Below are 20,371 nucleotides of genomic sequence, written 5' to 3' on the forward strand. Positions count from 1 at the left end.
TAAAAATAAAAGAGAAGATAAAATAATAATCATTTCTCTGTGATCATGCGCCTTTTCATGAGATTTTTCGGTTATTTTTGGGATGGCGCAGTGGAGCTTGGATTTGATGAGATTGGGCCAGTCTGGGAGTTGTTGGGCTCTGCTTGAGATTCAATCCAATCTGTCCATATTGATCCACAAAATAAAAACCGTTACGAAAGGCATATTAAAAAAAAAAACAGAAGAAAACTAGTCAAAAAATAAAATAAAATAATAAAGTACGGGAAATATTGAGGTAAAGTAAGGGAAAGTGGTCAGAAATGGAGGTGTCCGAGGTACCACAGGGTGGTAGTTCTGTCCAGAAGAGCCAAATGGCCATCAGTGAGAGTTCCCAGGAGGTAAGGTATCCCAATAGGCCTTTCCTTTCATCTCTTAAATCCTTAACCGTTTTGCTTCTCTCTTTTTTCGGGCTCGGGTTCTCGCGGGGGGCGGTCCTCTGTAGAGTTCCCTCCAGAAGACCTCAACGGGCCAGGTTTCCAGCTCAGTGGCGACATCTAAGAATGTGGCTGAAAGTGTTGAAAAATCCTCAAGTGTCACCTCATCCAGCATTCAGGTCCAGAAGTCCTCAGTGACCTCGGTGAGTGCCTCAAGGATGGTCAAATCGTCAGTCTCCGCATCGTCTTCGGTTCAAATTGGCTCATTTGAGTCCGAAATTGAATTCTAACCTCAAAATAATTCAAAAATTCAAAAGAAAGATAACGACCACAGAGACAAAAAAAAAAGAACAAAATGAAAGAACAAAAAAATATTCTAAAATAAGCTTCTGCAAGAACAAAAAAAAGTATTGAAATTTAATTAATTTCTTTTTTTTTTTTTTTGGAAAAAAGTAACCCTTTAAAGACAAAAGTAGAAAGAAAAATTTAACGATTCCTTCATTTAAAAGACATTTCTCTCTCTTTTTTTTCTTATTATTAAATACTTAGAGAAAAACAATCATTTTTTCGAGAGTCTATCTATCTGGCAACACTAAAGACCGTCGTCAAATTAGGTGACTTGTAGAGATTTTGAGGTTATATTGAGCCTAACCTCAAAAAATCTATCAAATAGCCTCTATCAGAATTCTGTTTTGGAGTATTCTGTTTTCTGGAAATCCTTTTTTAATTATTTTTCGATAAATACCGTTAAAAGGCCTCTAAATAGCCGCAATTCAGCGTCATTGTGACAGAAAAGCCCTATCAAAAACCCCCACAAAAGCCTATATTCTCCTCAGAAATTCCCAAAGACGACTCTGGAAATTTTTTAAGGAATAAAAAAAAATGACGGATTAAAAGGCCTTTTCAGAGGTCACCCAAAAGCCCTTTAGAGCCTTCTGCAAAAAATTCAGTAACTTTGAATTTTTGTAATGGTTATTAGAAGCCTATTTTCTCATTAGAAATTTCCTAAGTAAAAATGACAGGTTAAAAGGCCTTTTTAGAAGATCATTCAGAAGCCTTTTACAGCCTTCTGCAAAACATTCAGTCACTTTGAATTTTTGCAATGACTTATTTAGAAGTCTATTTTCTTCTGAGAAAATTCCCTAATACGACTTTGGAAATTTTAAACCGAATAAAAACGTAAAAATGACGGGTTAATAGGCCTTTTAACAGGTCACCCAGAAGCCTTCCACAGCCCTCTCCAAAAGAAAAAAATCTCTCACTTTGAATGAAAATGTGAAAATTACTTTTTTTTTTAAATACGAAAAAAGTCCATTTCATAACAAAAAGGCCTATTAGATGAGCCTTGCAATCTAGAAGAGTAAACTACAATTCACTTCTAAAAAAAAATTCTTCTTTCAAACTAAAAAAAAAATAGGCTCCTTTTCTCAAAGGTTCTTTTTCCGCTCTTTACAAATTTTGCCAAAATAACAAAGTCCACAAAATACTACGTTATTTATTTGCCTAAAAGGCTCACAAAAAGACCCTTATAGGCCTTTATTTTTCAAACTCAAAAACTTTGCAATCTGGTGCCTTAAGGCCTCTACACATTGGGTGCAGTTTTCGTCAAAAATTAGAAAATGTGCTTACTATTTTCTCTCCATGAATAAGGGAAGAATTCTAGCACAAAAGGCTCACAGATAGACCTTACAGGCCTTTGTTTTCCCTTCAAAGAAAAAGAAAAAAAAAAGAAAGTTTCCTTCGGTATTTTTTTTGGGAAAAATAGGTTTTTTTCTGCTTTTCTGCAAGAATGGAAAAGGCATCCTTATAAGCCCTCAAAAGGCTCACAGAAAAATCTTATAGGCTTTTGATTTCCCTTCAAAGAAAAAGAAAGTTTAATTCGGTAATTTTTGGGGAAAATCGTTTCGACTTCTGGATATTTTTCATGCATTTTGCAAGAATGGAAAAGGCATCCTATAAGCCCTCAAAAGGCTCACAGAAAAATCTTATAGGCCTTTGGTTTTTTCCTCAAAAAAGAACGTTTTCTTTGGTAATTTTTTGGGGAAAATCGTTTCGACTTCTGGATATTTTTATGCATTTTGCAAGAATGGAAAGGGCATCCTTATAAACCCTCAAAAGGCTCACAGAAAAATCTTATAGGCCTTTGATTTCCCTTCAAAGAAAAAGAAAGTTTAATTCGGTAATTTTTGGGGAAAATCGTTTCGATTTCTGGATATTTTTATGCATTTTGCAAGAATGGAAAGGTCATCCTATAAACCCTCAAAAGGCTTACAGAAAAATCTTATAGGCTTTTGATTTCCCTTCAAAGAAAAAGAAAGTTTAATTCGGTAATTTTTGGGGAAAATTGTTTGGGCTTTTTACGCTTTTCTGAAAGAATGGAAAGGGCATCCTTCAAGCCTTCAAAAGGCTCACAGAAAAATCTAATAGGCTTTTGATTTCCCTTCAAAGAAAAAGAAGAAAAAAAGAAAGTTTCCTTCAGTATTTTTTTTTTTTTGGAAAAATAGGTTTTTTTCTGCTTTTCTGCAAGAATGGAAAGGGCATCCTTCAAGCCTTCAAAAGGCTCACAGAAAAATCTTATAGGCCTTTGGTTTTTTTCTCAAAAAAAGAACGTTTTCTTTGGTAATTTTTTTGGGGAAAATCGTTTCGATTTCTGGATATTTTTATGCATTTTGCAAGAATGGAAAAGGCATGCTATAAAGCCCTCAAAAGGCTCACAGAAAAATCTTATAGGCCTTTGGTTTTTTTCTCAAAAAAAGAACGTTTTCTTTGGTAATTTTTTTGGGGAAAATCGTTTCGATTTCTGGATATTTTTATGCATTTTGCAAGAATGGAAAGGGCATCCTTATAAACCCTCAAAAGGCTTACAGAAAAATCTTATAGGCTTTTGATTTCCCTTCAAAGAAAAAGAAAGTTTAATTCGGTAATTTTTGGGGAAAATCGTTTCGATTTCTGGATATTTTTATGCATTTTGCAAGAATGGAAAGGGCATCCTTATAAACCCTCAAAAGGCTTACAGAAAAATCTTATAGGCTTTTGATTTCCCTTCAAAGAAAAAGAAAGTTTAATTTGGTAATTTTTGGGGAAAATTGTTTGGGCTTTTTACGCTTTCTGCAAGAATGGAAAAGGCATCCTTATAAACCCTCAAAAGGCTTACATAAAGACCTTATAGGCCTTTGGTTTTTTTTTTCAAAAAAAGAACGTTTTCTTTGGTAATTTTTTTTGGGGAAAATCGTTTCGATTGCTGGATATTTTTCATGCTTTTCTGCAAGAATGGAAAGGGCATCCTATAACCTCCCAAAAGGCCTATAAAACGACCCTTACAGGTCCTCATTTCTCTTTCATGAAAAAAAAAATCTACAATTTTCACGTATTTCTCTAATTTAGACACCCTTTTTCTCAAAATACTTTTGTATTTCTTTTCAAAGAAATAAAATCAGAATTATGAGCCAAAAAAGGCCTATTGGGGAATATTTTAAAGTAATTTTTTCCATTTTTTTTTCAAAGAATTCTGTTCTTGGAAAGTTTTTAAGTTTCTCATTTGAATAAAATATTGTCCCCGAATGTGTTTCTTTTTTTTTGACTTTTTCTATCTTCTTCTTCTTCGAGATAACGCCAGATAGATAGGCTCTTGTGCTACTATTTTAATTATTTATTTTTGTACTCAACAAAAAGAGAGACATAACTGCTTGGGATTGTTTTTTTTTTTTGGTTTTTGTGCTGACTTATTTGTTTTTGTTTCTTTTTTTTGTAACCTTTTTTTGTTTTTTTTTTTAATTGTTGTTCTTGAAGTTCTCTCCCTAAGGAGTAATATAGAACTGCATTTTTTTTTATTATATATATATTTATTTTTTGTTATTGTATCAAATACAAAGTACCCTGTGTCTCTCTATTAGGATTTTCTCTATTTGTCTTTTTTGAATAATAAAATAAAAATATTTTTAAAAAAATATAAAAATTAAGAGAAAAAAGAAAAAACAAAAAATTAATGATTTGTAGTATTTTGAATGATTGTTTTTTTTTTTGTAAATGTTAGAAGATATTTTGGAGAAAAAAAAAGTAATTTTAATGTGAAAAGATGTTGTTTTAGGAAAGAAAAAAAAAACTGAAAATTTATATTGATGCCATAATCACTCGAGACACCCTGTTTATCATCTCGTGTGTGTGGTGTGTGTTCTGTGCTAAAAATAGTCCAAGATTTTGTGGCTCTGATGGCATTATGTTTATTATAATTGTGAGGAATTTTCACTATATAGGCTTTTTATTTAAATTCTTCTCTCTCAATTTTTCTTCGAATTTTCCCACTCATTCTGTCTCTCTTTTGGCACTCTCTCTCTCTCTCTCTTTTTGGCTCGAGTGGAAAATTCAAACGAAGAAAAATAGAAAGAGTTGTTCTTTTTCATTGGTTTAATTCTATTTTTTTGTTTTAATAATTATTTTTTCCATTTTTTCTCTGTTGTTCAAAAGACAATAAAACATTTAATTTGACGATCGTTTTTATTATTATTATTTTTTTTTGTTTTCTTTTTTTCCACTCTCTGTTCTGGGTTCAACTCATTCCTTTTCTTTTTTTTGTTTTTCAATTTACAAAAATATTTTAAATATTCCCGAGAAATAAAAAATTAAATTAAATTATCCTCTTTCAAGGCAGTTCTATATTGCTCTTTCAATTTTATTTTTTAATTATTTTTATTGTTTTCCACAAATTGTTTGTGCTCAGTTTTTTTTTTTTAATTTGTGCTTCACTATCTCTTTCTCTCTCACTCATTCGCGAATTCTAGTTTTATTTTATTTTTATTGACATCTCCCGTCATTTTGGCGGCAATTTTCCTCCTCCTCCCAAGTGAAAAACCATGAACGACTGCCAAGAAAATTGTTTCAATCTATTTTCATTGGATGAATATATCCCAAAAAGAAAATCAAACCAGGAATGTTCCCTTCTCTCTCTCTCTCTCTTTTGCAAATAATCTCAGCCGTTTGGTTTTTAAATTCAAATTTCAAACAATAAACCGTTGGTGAATAAAATTGCCGCTAGATCTCACTCTATGGGCGGCACCTGACCCCCTTAAAAATACATTTAAGTTTTTAACCCCTTTTTTTGAAAGTGTTTTTTTTTATGTTTAATTTAATTTATTTTTTTATTTATTATTTTAAAAAAAAAGTTATTTTCTGGATTATCTTCACTATGGCTTCTGTCTTCTCGTTCGCCAAATCTCTCTGTCTCTCTTTTGCTCTCTCTCTCTCTCTCTCTCTTACTTCTAGCCAAAAAAAAACTTAGAATTTGGAATTTTTGTTAGTTTTTGGGTTTTTTTTGTTTTTTGGTTTTTGATTTTGAGCGCTTACCAAAAGCAAAAAAAAAAATTTTGAAGGAGAGATGGCGCTGATGGTTTATCTCCCGCAGGCGCCAAATGTCAATGGCGATGACAGCAACGATGAGGAAGTGGAGGAGGAAGAAATAATTGAGGAGGAGGCTGAAGAAGAGGCCGATGATGCCTCATCCTCCTCCACTGAAGTCATAATTGTCAGGAAAATCGTTAGAAAGAAAAAACGACCTACCGAAACAATAAAAACCCCTGAAAAACTTCCGGAAAAGGTTCCGGAAAAAATTCCGGAAGAAGAAATTCCGAAAATTCCGGAAAAACTCGAAGATACCAAAAAAGTCCCTGAGGAGGAATCAAAAGAATCCCCCCCAGAGGTAATTGATACTGAGAAAAAAGATGGCGCTGATGTGGAAAAAGATGAAGATTCAGTGGAACAAGATGGATCAGCTGAAGAGTCAGGAGAAGAGGAGGAATCCCCCGATGATGATGATGATGATGGAAAATCAGAGACAGAGAGAGTTGAGGCTAAAGAGACAGCAGAAGTTGAAGATGAGCCAGAAAAAACCAATTTACCAGCAGAAATTGAGGTTAAGGATCAATTGCAGGTGACTGATGTACCATCTACAAATGGTGAAATCAAACAGGATAGTATTAAGGCAACTATCCATGAAATTATCAATGATATTGATCGACAAATAACTGAAGAAACTGTTCCGGAACCACCTACCACCATCACCACCACCACAGAGAAGATTGAGGTACCGGAACTACCAAAACAGGAACCACCAAAACAACCAGAACAACCTGCACCAGTACCATCTGTTCCTGTACAGCCACAACAGAGAATCCCAGAATCACCACCAAAGATACCTCCCACAGTCACATCAATGGCTAATGTAGGTTTTGATAATTTTTTAAACAGAAAAAAAAACCGTTAGAGAAAAGAGGTTAGATTGCCTAACCTCTTGTCCTGAAATTGCCTAGATTCTTTGGCAATTTGTGGGGATTCCCAGGTTCCCCGGGTACCCCAGGTTTCTTAGAAGATTGCCTAAGATCCGTGGATTCTCTGGGTCCTCCGGGATCCCCGGATACCTTGAAATACTACGAAGATTCCAAGGATTCCTTGGCAGTTTGTGGATATTCTCAAGTTCTTCGAGTTTCCTGGAAGATTGCATAGGTTTCTTGGATCCTCCGGGTTTCCCGGATACCTTGAATGATTGTAAAGATTCTACACATTCCCAGGGTCCCCGGGTTCTTTGGAAAATCCTAGATATTCCCAGGTTCCCCGGGTTTGCTGGAAGATTGCATAGGTTCCTTAAGTCCTCCGAGTTCCCCGGATACCTTGAATGATTCTAAAGATTCTACACATTCCCAGGGTCACCGGGTTCTTTGGAAAATCCTAGATATTCCCAGGTTCCCCGGGTTTCCTGGAAGATTGCATAGGTTCCTTGGGTCCTCCGGGCTTCCCGGATACCTTGAATGATTCTAAAAATTCTACACATTCCCAGGGTCCCCGGGTTCTTTGGAAAATCCTAGATATTCCCAGGTTCCCCTAGTTTCCTGGAAGATTGCTTAAGTTCCTTGGTTTCACCGGGGTCCCCGGGTTCTTCAGAAAATCCTAGATATTCCCAGGTTCCCCGGGTTTGCTGGAAGATGCATAGGTTCCTTAAGTCCTCCGGGTTCCCCGGATACCTTGAATGATTCTAAAAATTCTACACATTCCCAGGGTCCCCGGGTTCTTTGGAAAATCCTAGATATTCCCAGGTTCCCCGGGTTTCCTGGAAGATTGCATAGGTTCCTTGGGTCCTCCGGGCTTCCCGGATACCTTGAATGATTGTAAAGATTCTACACATTCCCGGGGTCCCCGGGTTCTTTGGAAAATCCTAGATATTCCCAGGTTCCCCGGGTTTGCTGGAAGATTGCATAGGTTTCTTGGGTCCTCCGGGTTTCCCGGATACCTTGAATGATTCTAAAAATTCTACACATTCCCAGGGTCCCCGGATTCTTTGGAAAATCCTAGATATTCCCAGGTTCCCCGGGTTTGCTGGAAGATTGCCTAAGTTCCTTGGTTTCACCGGGGTCCCCGGGTTCTTTAGAAAATTCTAGATATTCCCAGGTTCCCCGGGTTTCCTGGAACATTGCATAGGTTTCTTGGGTCCTCCGGGTTTCCCGGATACCTTGAATGATTGTAAAGATTCTACACATTCCCAGGGTCCCCGGGTTCTTTAGAAAATCCTAGATATTCCCAGGTTCCCCGGGTTTCCTGGAACATTGCATAGGTTTCTTGGTTTCACCGGGGTCCCCGGGTTCTTTAGAAAATTCTAGATATTCCCAGGTTCCCCGGGTTTGCTGGAAGATTGCATAGGTTTCTTGGGTCCTCCGGGTTTCCCGGATACCTTGAATGATTCTAAAAATTCTACACATTCCCAGGGTCCCCGGATTCTTTGGAAAATCCTAGATATTCCCAGGTTCCCCGGGTTTGCTGGAAGATTGCCTAAGTTCCTTGGTTTCACCGGGGTCCCCGGGTTCTTTAGAAAATTCTAGATATTCCCAGGTTCCCCGGGTTTCCTGGAAGATTGCATAGGTTCCTTGGGTCCTCCGGGCTTCCCGGATACCTTGAATGATTGTAAAGATTCTACACATTCCCGGGGTCCCCGGGTTCTTTGGAAAATCCTAGATATTCCCAGGTTCCCCGGGTTTGCTGGAAGATTGCATAGGTTTCTTGGGTCCTCCGGGTTTCCCGGATACCTTGAATGATTCTAAAAATTCTACACATTCCCAGGGTCCCCGGATTCTTTGGAAAATCCTAGATATTCCCAGGTTCCCCGGGTTTGCTGGAAGATTGCCTAAGTTCCTTGGTTTCACCGGGGTCCCCGGGTTCTTTAGAAAATTCTAGATATTCCCAGGTTCCCCGGGTTTCCTGGAACATTGCATAGGTTTCTTGGGTCCTCCGGGTTTCCCGGATACCTTGAATGATTGTAAAGATTCTACACATTCCCAGGGTCCCCGGGTTCTTTAGAAAATCCTAGATATTCCCAGGTTCCCCGGGTTTCCTGGAACATTGCATAGGTTTCTTGGTTTCACCGGGGTCCCCGGGTTCTTTAGAAAATTCTAGATATTCCCAGGTTCCCCGGGTTTGCTGGAAGATTGCATAGGTTCCTTAAGTCCTCCGGGTTCCCCGGATACCTTGAATGATTCTAAAAATTCTACACATTCCCAGGGTCCCCTGGTTCTTTGGAAAATCCTAGATATTCCCAGGTTCCCCGGGTTTCCTGGAAGATTGGGAGTAATATGGTGGAGAAAACCAGCCCACTTGATACAGTTGACAAAAAGATGTCAGTACTGATCCCTATTCCCCATGTACGCATGTCCCAATATTGCGCATGTTCCCCCAGAGCTCTCTCAGTGATCTAATTTTGGGACAACTATATTGATGTGAAAAAGATCTCTCAGCACCAAAAATACCTTTTCTTTGAGTGCGATTTGTCTGGGATTTGGGGATAGGCGCGCTGAGGCTTTTCTATTTAATCTTCTTTTTCTTTTTTTTTTGTTTCGTTGTTATTATTTATTTGAAAAAAAGAAAGGATTAATAGTGAAATTATTTTTATCTATCGTTTGGATCGGTTTACTGTGTGACAATGGTGCCTCCTGTGACACGTTTGAGGCGCTCTCAGAGCGTCACAAATTGCCAAGTGATCAAAAGTCGAGGCTTTAAGCCATCCGATCGGTATGATCCGGCCAAAAAGGATTTCCTTACGTCTCTTAGTCGAAAGATATGGCATATGGTGGGTGGTTTCTATATATTTCGTTTTTTTTTTTTTTTTTTGAATCAGTTTTTGCCAATTTAAAAAGAAAAATATCATTGAAAAGTTAGTTGGGAAAGAAGAAAAAATGTGAAAAATGGATGTAGCAATAGTGGCGCCATCATGTGACTGTGGGAAATGTCAAAATCATCGATGTATCTCTCTATTTTTCAAGGATGATGCTCGCGATGACAAAGAAAACGGCCCCAGAGTCGTTGATCTGCAGAAAATCTTCACACCGGCATCGGATGCCGAAGAAATTCAACCATCGCGACAACGTAAGGCCCCAAAAATATAACCTCAAAATATTTTCTATTCTCAAAAAAAAAAAAAAATCCACAAAAAAAACCATTCAGATAAGAAACAAATTGCACGACTTCAGTGTTTGAGAAATGACGTTTTTGCTGTCAAAAAAAAAAATGCCGCTCTCGATGTCTCGACTCTCTCTCTCTCTCTCTCTCTATAACCTCAACTGTTTATAACCTCAAAAAATATTTTTGTTTTGTTTTTATTTTTTTTATTTTTCAACAAACAAAAAAATGAATATCCTGAGACTTCACCCTCAACTCACTCCACATGACACTTCTCTCCAAAATAAATCTAACTACTTTATTTTTTTTTAATAACTCCATAACCTTAAAAAAAAGTTATATAAATTGGCCAAACGACAGTGACGCCTCCTGGCCCCAAATATCCAACGCCAAATACTCTGTGGAAATACATTGAAATTCGAGCTAGCCTCCCCAATGTAAATCTAACCTCAATTTTTATTTGAATTTGAGGTTATGCATGACTAAAACAAAATGTGCCTCTATGGCAGAGGTGTGCAAGAACCATTTGAAACCGAATAAACGTCAAAATAAGTTTGTTCAGGTAGCGTTTTGACCTTTGACGTACGAGTTAATTTAGATTTAAGTAAAATTTAGATTTAACTAAAATTTAGATTTAAGTCTATGACAACTTAGGAAGGCTTATTGTTTCTGTTTTGTAATTTGTCTTATATTATAAAAATAATGTATTTGTTGTTTTGTTTTGTCATACGAAAGAAGAAGAAGACGTACGAGTTTCATTTGACGTTTGTTCGATTTTAAACGGTTCTTGCACACCTCTGCTTTATGGCTTTTAGGAGGAAGCCCTTTTTGGATCAGGACAATTTCAAGAAGTCAATATTCACATCCTATCGCCCTCTTTATTCTATCATCTAAACATCAACGCCAAATTCAATTTAGATCAGTCGAATTTTGAGACTGAAACAATGAGATAAGTGGGACAAATCAACATAAGACTCATTCAGAAATGGGAAAAGATAATTTGAGTCATAATGGCTCTGGCACACCTTTTAGACCAGGAAAATTTCATGAAGACGAAATTCGCATCCCTTTCTTTCTCACATGTTTTGTATATGACTATCTCATTTTTTCGCATACCAAATTCGATTGAGCTAAATTGAATTTGGTGTGATGTTTAAAAGAAGAAGAAGAGTGCAAGAGAATGAGATAAACATATGCAAAGAATATGAGAAAGAAAGGGCTTCGAATTTCGACTTCATGAAATTTTCCTGATCTAAAAGGTGTGCCGGAGACATAACCCTCCTAATTTTGCATTTTCTATTCAAAAGAAAAATGTCATAAAATAGAAATTAACATATTTTCTCTTTTCAAATTGTTTGCAACACAATCACATTTTCGAGCTCTGACGGAATGTATTTAAATCAAAATTGGATTTATTTAAAATAATTTAATTTAAAATGAGATCCAAATCACATTTTCGAGCTCTGACGGAATTTATTTAAATCAAAATTGGATTTATTTAAATTAATTTAATTTAAAATGAGATCCAAATCACATTTTCGAGCTCTGACGGAATTTATTTAAATCAAAATTGGATTTATTTAAATTAATTTAATTTAAGATCACATCCAAATCACATTTTCGAGCTCTGACGGAATTTATTTAAATCAAAATTGGATTTATTTAAATTAATTTAATTTAAAATGAGATCCAAATCACATTTTCGAGCTGTGACGGAATGTATTTAAATCAAAATTGGATTTTACTTAAAAGAAAATTAATGTCTCCTCCATTGTTTCTTTCTAGTTAGAGAGAATTTCTTCTAAATCTAAATTGACACTATTGGATTTTGATTAACTATTGTATAGTCTCACTTTAATTTTTTTTTTGTTTTTTTTTATAGGAATATCTCTTCTAATTTCGGTTGTTTAGATAATTTAGATAGAATTTAGATAATTAAATTAAATTAAATTAAATTTGAATTTTGTGCTGAACAAAAATTAATGTTTCCTTCACTACTTCTTCATCCTATTCTTTCAAATGCTTCTTCTTCTTTTTTCGAACATCACACCAAATTCAATTTAGTTCAACTTGAGTGAGAAAAAATGCACATCTGATCTAAAAGATGTGACAGAAAATTTCATGAAATCAAAATTCACAAACCACAAACAAATGCTCAGCGCATTTGTGTCTGTATCTCATTCTTTCGCACTCCAAATTCGATTGAGCTAAATTGACTTTGTTGTGATATGTTTAAAAGTCAAATAAGTCAAAAACTTAATTGAAATAAATGATTTCAAAATCTCTTTGAAATTTTGATTTAGACAACAAGAATTTCTTTCAAATCTAAATTGACATTTCATTTGAATTTGGATTCGAACAGATTCTTCCTGATCTAAAAAATCTGTGTGAAGAAAGTATTAAAAAAAAAAAGAATAATAGTGAATTTAGATTAACAACTTCAAGGAGAATTTTCTTGAAATCTAATTTAACATTTCAGTGAAAATTAGATTTTCAACTGAGGACATTCTCTTTGTCTGAAAAGAAGTAGTGAAGGAAACATTAATTTTTGTTCAGCACAAAATTCAAATTTAATTTAATTTAATTTAATTATCTAAATTCTATCTAAACTATCTACACAACCGAAATTAGAAGAGATATTCCTATAAAAAAAAAACAGAAAAAAATTAAAGTGAGACTATACAATAGTTAATCAAAATCCAATAGTGTCAATTTAGATTTAGAAGAAATTCTCTCTAAATAGAAAGAAACAATGGAGGAGACATTAATTTTCTTTTAAGTAAAATCCAATTTTGATTTAAATACATTCCGTCAGAGCTCGAAAATGTGATTTGGATGGGATCTTAAATTAAATTAATTTAAATAAATCCAATTTTGATTTAAATACATTCCGTCAGAGCTCGAAAATGTGATTTGGATCTCATTTTAAATTAAATTATTTTAAATAAATCAAATTTTGATTTAAATACATTCCGTCAGAGCTCGAAAATGTGATTTGGATCTCATTTTAAATTAAATTATTTTAAATAAATCCAATTTTGATTTAAATACATTCCGTCAGAGCTCGAAAATGTGATTTGGATCTCATTTTAAATTAAATTAATTTAAATAAATCAAATTTTGATTTAAATACATTCCGTCAGAGCTCGAAAATGTGATTTGGATCTCATTTTAAATTAAATTAATTTAAATAAATCAAATTTTGATTTAAATACATTCCGTCAGAGCTCGAAAATGTGATTTGGATGTGATCTTAAATTAAATTAATTTAAATTTAAATCAAAATTGAATTTTTCTTTAAAAAAAATTAATATATCTTCACTATTTCTTTCTAGATAGAGAGAATTTTTTTTCTAAATCTAAATTGACACTATTGAATTTTGATTAACCATTGTATTTAATTTTTTTTTGTTTTTTTTTTTTAATTTTTGATAGAGGAATATTTCTTCTAATAAAGTGAATTTAGATTGCAATTAAATCTTCGTGATCTAAAGCACCTTTGACTCAATTTCCATTGAATTTAGATTTAGCCCATTTCTCCCCAAAAATTCACTTCAATTTCAGTGTATTTCCCACCTTTTTTTTATATTTCTCTACCCTAAAAAAAAATTTTTAATTTAATTTTGAGACATTGAGACGTTCAGTAGATCTGCGTTGTTTCTGAACACCAACCTAAATTTAACCTAAAAATAAATAAATAAATAAATAAATTCCGAATTTGTGTATTAAGAGGAATATTGATCCAAGGATAGTAAGTGACTTAATGTCAAATATACTAAACTATATCAGGTAAACTGTATGCTTCGTCATCATTTTACTCACCGGTACTCCATCCCACCGTGGAGGACCAAGTGGAGTTGGCCAGGAGGATATCGCACTCGCTGAGCGACATCAGCAACCAACACTCCAAGGGGCAGTCCATGTACGTCAATCGGAAGAAGCGCTCTGTGAAGTGGGTACACGAGGGTGAAGGTGAGACGCATAACCCCAAAAATCAAAGACTTTCCCGCCATTTTCGTTATTCTCAATCACTGAACTCTCTCTCATTTATTCTCCTCCGACCGGTGTTTCCGGACTCCCGGTCCGGAGTCCGGAAGCTTCGCTCTTGTGTCCTTTTTCTCTTTTTTTCTGTATTTCTAACCCCTAAAATCTAGGCAAAGGTCTCGTTAAGATGTACAGCAGCAGCGTAAGTCACGAGGAGACAACACGTCACGAATCGTATACTCATCAGGATAAGCTACCCCTTAAATTGGTTATGAATCCACGTGGTCAGGTGCAGGATCTCGAGACACTACGAAAACAGGGAATCCTCATAGATCCAACACCTCAATCACCTGATCGTTGTGCTGAAGTTGTCAATGCCCTACAGGCCACTGGAGGCAAAGGTAACCCCCCTCAATGTTTCCGAAACAAACCATATGACACCCTAGATCCTCAAGAAGTCAAATTCAGCGCATTCTAAAACCAATTCAGCGCTTTAAGAGGATGCCAATCAAACAAAACAATTCGACTAAAGCGCCTCTCAAGTGCTTTTAATCAAATTCAGCGCATTTTAGACCAATTCAGCGCATTTTAAATCAATTAAATACTTCCAGAACAACACCAACAAAATTAATATTTAAATAAAAGACCTTAGGAGCTATTTAAAGTGGAATTTTGCGCTTTGAGAAGACAATAGAAAATTCAAAAATGGAGTGACAAGCACTAAAAGTGATCCCAATTCAAGTTCAGCGCATTCAAAACCAATTCAGCGCCTTCAGAGAATGACAATCTGACAAAAATTCCAACTACAGCCCCCCCATAAACTGCTTTAAATTAAATTCAGCGCATTTTAGACCAATTCAGCGCATTTTTAAATCAATTAAATACTTCCAGAACAACACCAACAAAATTAATATTTAAATAAAAGGCCTTAGGAGCTATTTAAAGTGGAATTTTGCGCTTTGAGAAGGCAATAGAAAATTCAAAAATGGAGTGACAAGCACTAAAAGTGATCCCAATTCAAGTTCAGCGCATTCAAAACCAATTCAGCGCCTTCAGAGAATGACAATCTGACAAAAATTCCAACTACAGCCCCCCATAAACTGCTTTAAATTAAATTCAGCGCATTTTAAACCAATTAAGTGCTTCCAAAAACAACATCAACAAAATTAATAATTAAATAGAAGGCCCTAGAAGCTATTTAAAACTGAAATTCAGTGCATTCAGACGACAATAAGTGATTGAAAAATGAAATAAGAGTCCCTAAAGATGAGTTCAATTCAAATTCTGTGCATTCTGAACAAATTCTGCGCATTCTGAACAAATTCAGCGCATTCCAAATAAATTCAGCGCTTCCAAATGACTCAATACAAATTAAAAATACCAATTCAAGCCCCTAGAAATTACTTACAGGGATAGTCAGCGCATTCAGAGGATGCCAATCAAACAACAAAATCAACCAAAGCCACTATAAATTGCTTTAAATTACATTCTGTGCATTTTATACAAATTCAGCGCTTATAGAACAGACTCTAAATGAATTCATAGGCAATTTAGCGCATTCTAAATCAATTCAATACTTCGAAAACAATAAAAATGAAATCAATAATTCAATAGAAGGCCCTAGAATCCCTTTAAAGTGAAATGAAGTAAGAGCCCTTAAAAGCGACCTTCTAAACCAATTCAGCGCTTTCAGACGCTGACAATCCAACAAAAACTCCAACTAAAGCCCTTCTAAACTGCTTTAAATTAAATTCAGCGCATTTTATACCGATTCAGCGCTTATAAAAAAGACTCTAAAGTAATTCTAAGGCAACTCAGCGCATTTTAAATCAATTAAATACTTCCAAAGCAACACCGACAAAATGAATATTATTCAATGCTTCCAAAAAAACAACAAAAAAATTAATGATTCACTAGAAAGCCCTAGAACCTATTTAAAGTGAAATTCTGCGCTTTCAGACGACAATAGACAATCCAAAAATAAATTAAGAAGCTTTGAAAGCGACTTCAATTCAAATTCAGCGCATTCTAAACCAATTTAGCGCTTTCAGATGACAATTGAGACTTCAAAAATAAAATAAAAGCCCCTAAATGACACCTAAATTCAAATTCAGCGCATTCTAAACCAATTCAGCGCTTTCAGAGGATAATTAAGAATTCAAAAATGAAGTAAGGAGCCCCTAAATGCGACTTCACAGCGTATTCCAAACCAATTCTGCGCTTTCAGACGACAATTGAGTCTTCAAAAATTAAATAAAAGCCCCTAAATACGACCTAAATTCAAATTCAGCGCATTCTAAACCAATTCAGGGGTTTCAGATGACTATAGAAAATTCAAAAATGAAATAAGAGTCCCTAAATACGACCTAAATTCAAATTCAGCGCATTCTAAACCAATTCAGCGCTTTCAGAAGATAATTGAGAATTCAAAAATGAAGTAAGAGCCCCTAAATGCGACTTTACAGCGCATTCCAAACCAATTTAGTGCTTTCAGACGACAATTGAGACTTCAAAAATAAAATAAGAGTCCCTAAATACGACATTAATTCAAATTCAGCGCATTCTAAACCAATTCAGCGCTTTCAGAGGATAATTAAGAATTCAAAAATGAAATAAGGAGCCCCTAAATGCGACTTTACAGCGCATTCCAAACCAATTCTGCGCTTTCAGACGACAATTGAGACTTCAAAAATTAAATAAAAGCCCCTAAATGACACCTAAATTCAAATTCAGCGCATTCCAAATCAATTCAGGGGTTTCAGATGACTATAGAAAATTCAAAAATGAAATAAGAGTCCCTAAATACGACCTCAATTCAAATTCAGCGCATTCCAAATCAATTCAGCTCTTTCAGGGGTCAAGAATAAATTTTAAAATTCATTTATACCCCCTCTAAGCTACTTTAAATCAAACTCAAAGCCCCTATTATATTTTTTCTCTGTGAAAATTGCTCAAAATTACCATTGGAAAAGTCTCCTGTGACTTAGGGCTTTTTCTCGAAGAGAAAATCACCGGGAAAATGAATGAAATTTAATGCTGAAAAGCCTGGGAATGACAACTAAATAAGTTTTTCCTAGAATTTTCACCTAAATTCGAGCCAAAATGCGACTTTAATTGAAATTCAGCGCATTCTAAAACCAATTCAGCGCTTTCAGACGACAATTGAGTCTTCAAAAATTAAATAAAAGCCCCTAAATACGACCTAAATTCAAATTCAGCGCATTCTAAACCAATTCAGGGGTTTCAGATGACTATAGAAAATTCAAAAATGAAATAAGAGTCCCTAAATACGACCTAAATTCAAATTCAGCGCATTCTAAACCAATTCAGCGCTTTCAGAAGATAATTGAGAATTCAAAAATGAAGTAAGAGCCCCTAAATGCGACTTTACAGCGCATTCCAAACCAATTTAGTGCTTTCAGACGACAATTGAGACTTCAAAAATAAAATAAGAGTCCCTAAATACGACATTAATTCAAATTCAGCGCATTCTAAACCAATTCAGCGCTTTCAGAGGATAATTAAGAATTCAAAAATGAAATAAGGAGCCCCTAAATGCGACTTTACAGCGCATTCCAAACCAATTCTGCGCTTTCAGACGACAATTGAGACTTCAAAAATTAAATAAAAGCCCCTAAATGACACCTAAATTCAAATTCAGCGCATTCCAAATCAATTCAGGGGTTTCAGATGACTATAGAAAATTCAAAAATGAAATAAGAGTCCCTAAATACGACCTCAATTCAAATTCAGCGCATTCCAAATCAATTCAGCTCTTTCAGGGGTCAAGAATAAATTTTAAAATTCATTTATACCCCCTCTAAGCTACTTTAAATCAAACTCAAAGCCCCTATTATATTTTTTCTCTGTGAAAATTGCTCAAAATTACCATTGGAAAAGTCTCCTGTGACTTAGGGCTTTTTCTCGAAGAGAAAATCACCGGGAAAATGAATGAAATTTAATGCTGAAAAGCCTGGGAATGACAACTAAATAAGTTTTTCCTAGAATTTTCACCTAAATTCGAGCCAAAATGCGACTTTAATTGAAATTCAGCGCATTCTAAAACCAATTCAGCGCTTTCAGATGACAATTGAGACTTCAAAAAAGATTCCTTTAAAAAAATTCCCAAGAGAAAATGGTTTTCCTCTGGCAAAAATTATAATCAAAAAGATCCTCAGGGAAGGTTTCAAGTTACCAACTGTTTTTCTTCTGTTTTATTTTTTTTTAGGTGCAGAATTATTTGCTAAACGTCGCAAGAAGTCAGAAAAATGGGTGGTTGATGAGACATCGAGAGCATCACAGCCTACAACACCCATGACAAATATGGCACCTGTAACGCCAGCCTTTACCGATTTGGGCGTTCAGAGAGCCCAGCAGACCATTAAGCTCAATCAAATTCAAGTAAAAATTTCCGTTAAAACTGCCATTTTTGTAATGGTTCCTCAAAATGTTTTTTTTTTGGTCTTTTTTGTGGAAATGTTTTTTTTGCAGGAAAAATATGCACAACCCCGTGTGAAAATTGTCAAGAGCCCATGGCAGACAGCTTTGGAATCTGGTGGTAATGTCGAAGGGGCCTTCCATGAGCCAACTGTACCACCAAGATCCCTTCCAACATCACCCAAAATCCTACCCCAGCAACGTTCTCCACCGTCTCCAGCACAGATCACCAGGGACCTAGCCTATCGTCCATCTGTGCCACAGGGATGGAATGCACCTAGACCCCATTTGCCCCTAGGTGAGTGGTAAAACCTAACCTCAAAGATGAATTCGAAAAAAAAAAACGTTGTAGGCTATTCGCATAACAATTGCTTTGCTAACACCAAAATCAAGACAAATTAGATCAAGCTGAGCCAGAAGAAGAAGAAGAAGAAGTCCAAGTGATCCAGGATATCACTGAAAATCTTCAAGATGATCCTGATGACAGGACTCTAAGCGATCCCAATGAAATTGACTACAGGAAGGTACCAGTTAAGGCACTCATAGATACATTTGAGAAGAAAAAAGGCAAGAATATTGACATTTTTTTTCCCTTAATTCTCGCTTTGCTGCCATTAATTCCTAACCTCAAAAAATAAAAACTTAATTAAAAGTTAGGTTAGGTGGAAGATTCAAAAAAAAACCTTAAATCCCTTTCAATTCCTCTTAGGTATCTACACACCGCCCGAATTACCACTCAATAGCTATGCTCCGCCACCTCGAGTTGACCTACCACCACCGCAGGAGCCCCCCGCCCCAATTAGACGACCACAGCCACCCCCAGTGGTGCCATCGGCCATCCAGAGGGCTCCACAGTCACCAATTTATGCTCCACAGCGCCCAAAGGCAACTCCAGTGATCCAGATGGCACCCCAACCGATGCCACAGCCTACGCCACAGCCAATTCATGGGGCACCAGTTGGCAAATGGCGCAACTACAACACTGCAGCACGTGGCTGGCGCGGTGCTGATATCTATCGACCCGTCACCTTTGATCAAATCACCCCTCAGCTACCCTTCACTGACTTCTAAGAGCAACATACCCCCCTCAAAAACCGACCTCAACCGCCCCCACAAAGCTTCTTTGGCCCCCTTTTTGCTTCAAATGCTTCAAATATTGCTCAAACGCTGTGTATTTTGAGAGTAAATGAGTTGACAGATAGATGGTGTTTCAATTTACCCCCCTTGTCTACCCTATCCCATTATAGTTCTGGGTACTATAATTATAGTAAAATCAACTATAATGCATTTTAAACCAATTCAGCGCTTTTAGAGGATGCCAATCAAAGGAAAAAATCAACTAAAGCCCTTCTAAACTGCTTTTAATAAAATTCTGGGGATTTTAGACCAATTCAGCGCATTTTAAATCAATTAAATACTTCCAAAACAACACCGACATAATGAATAATTCAATAGATGGCCCTAGAATCTATTTAAAGTAAAATTCAGCGCTTTCAGACGACAATTGAGGATTCAAAAATGAAGTAAGAGTTCCTAAAAGCGACCTCAGTTCAAATTCAGCGCATTTTAAACCAATTCAGCGCTTTCAGAGGATGCCAATCAAAGGGAAAATTCAACTAAAGTCCTTCTAAACTGCCTTGAATCGAATTTCAGCGCATTTCAGACAAATTCAGAGCTTTTGAAAAAGGATTTAAATGAATTCTAAAGCAATTCAGCGCTTTCAGACGACAATTGAGGATTAAAAAATGAAGTAAGAGTTCCAAAAAGCGACCTCAGTTCAAATTCAGCGCATTTTAAACCAATTCAGCACTTTCAGAGGATGCCAATGAAAGAAAAATTCAACTAAGATACTCTAAACTACTTTAAATAAAATTCAACGCATTTTATATAAATTCAGCACTTTCAGAGGATGATACTCAAAAGAAAAATTCAACTAAAGCTCTTTTAAAACGCTTTAAATTAAATTTCAGCGCATTTTAGACGGACTCAGAGCGAATAGAACAGGCTGTGAATGAATTTTAAAGCAATTCAGCACTTTTAGACGACAATTGAGAATCCAAAAAATTAAATAAGAAACAATAAAAGCTACCTCAATTCAAATTCTG

General features: G+C 35.6%; 1 protein-coding gene across 5 annotated transcripts; it reads left to right on the forward strand.

The window, feature by feature from the left end:
• Positions 1-93: 93 nt before the first annotated feature.
• LOC129808742 (uncharacterized) lies at positions 94-19,469 on the forward strand. 5 transcript variants are annotated; one of them, XM_055858557.1, is made up of 10 exons: positions 94-377; positions 482-616; positions 5,812-6,627; positions 9,710-9,812; positions 13,635-13,817; positions 14,000-14,230; positions 18,058-18,230; positions 18,321-18,564; positions 18,660-18,833; positions 18,976-19,469. In XM_055858557.1, the coding sequence occupies exons 1-10, from the start codon at positions 300-302 to the stop codon at positions 19,335-19,337; spliced, it is 2,499 nt and encodes an 832-aa protein (XP_055714532.1). In that variant the 5' UTR covers positions 94-299; the 3' UTR covers positions 19,338-19,469. The 5 variants fall into 5 exon arrangements, with proteins under 5 accessions (XP_055714532.1, XP_055714535.1, XP_055714536.1 ...); XM_055858562.1 differs by having other exon boundaries at positions 97-377; positions 6,337-6,627; XM_055858560.1 differs by lacking the exon at positions 13,635-13,817.
• Positions 19,470-20,371: the final 902 nt, after the last annotated feature.

Source organism: Phlebotomus papatasi, chromosome 5, assembly GCF_024763615.1.
Source record: "Phlebotomus papatasi isolate M1 chromosome 5, Ppap_2.1, whole genome shotgun sequence".
NCBI classification, from domain to species: domain Eukaryota; kingdom Metazoa; phylum Arthropoda; class Insecta; order Diptera; family Psychodidae; genus Phlebotomus; species Phlebotomus papatasi.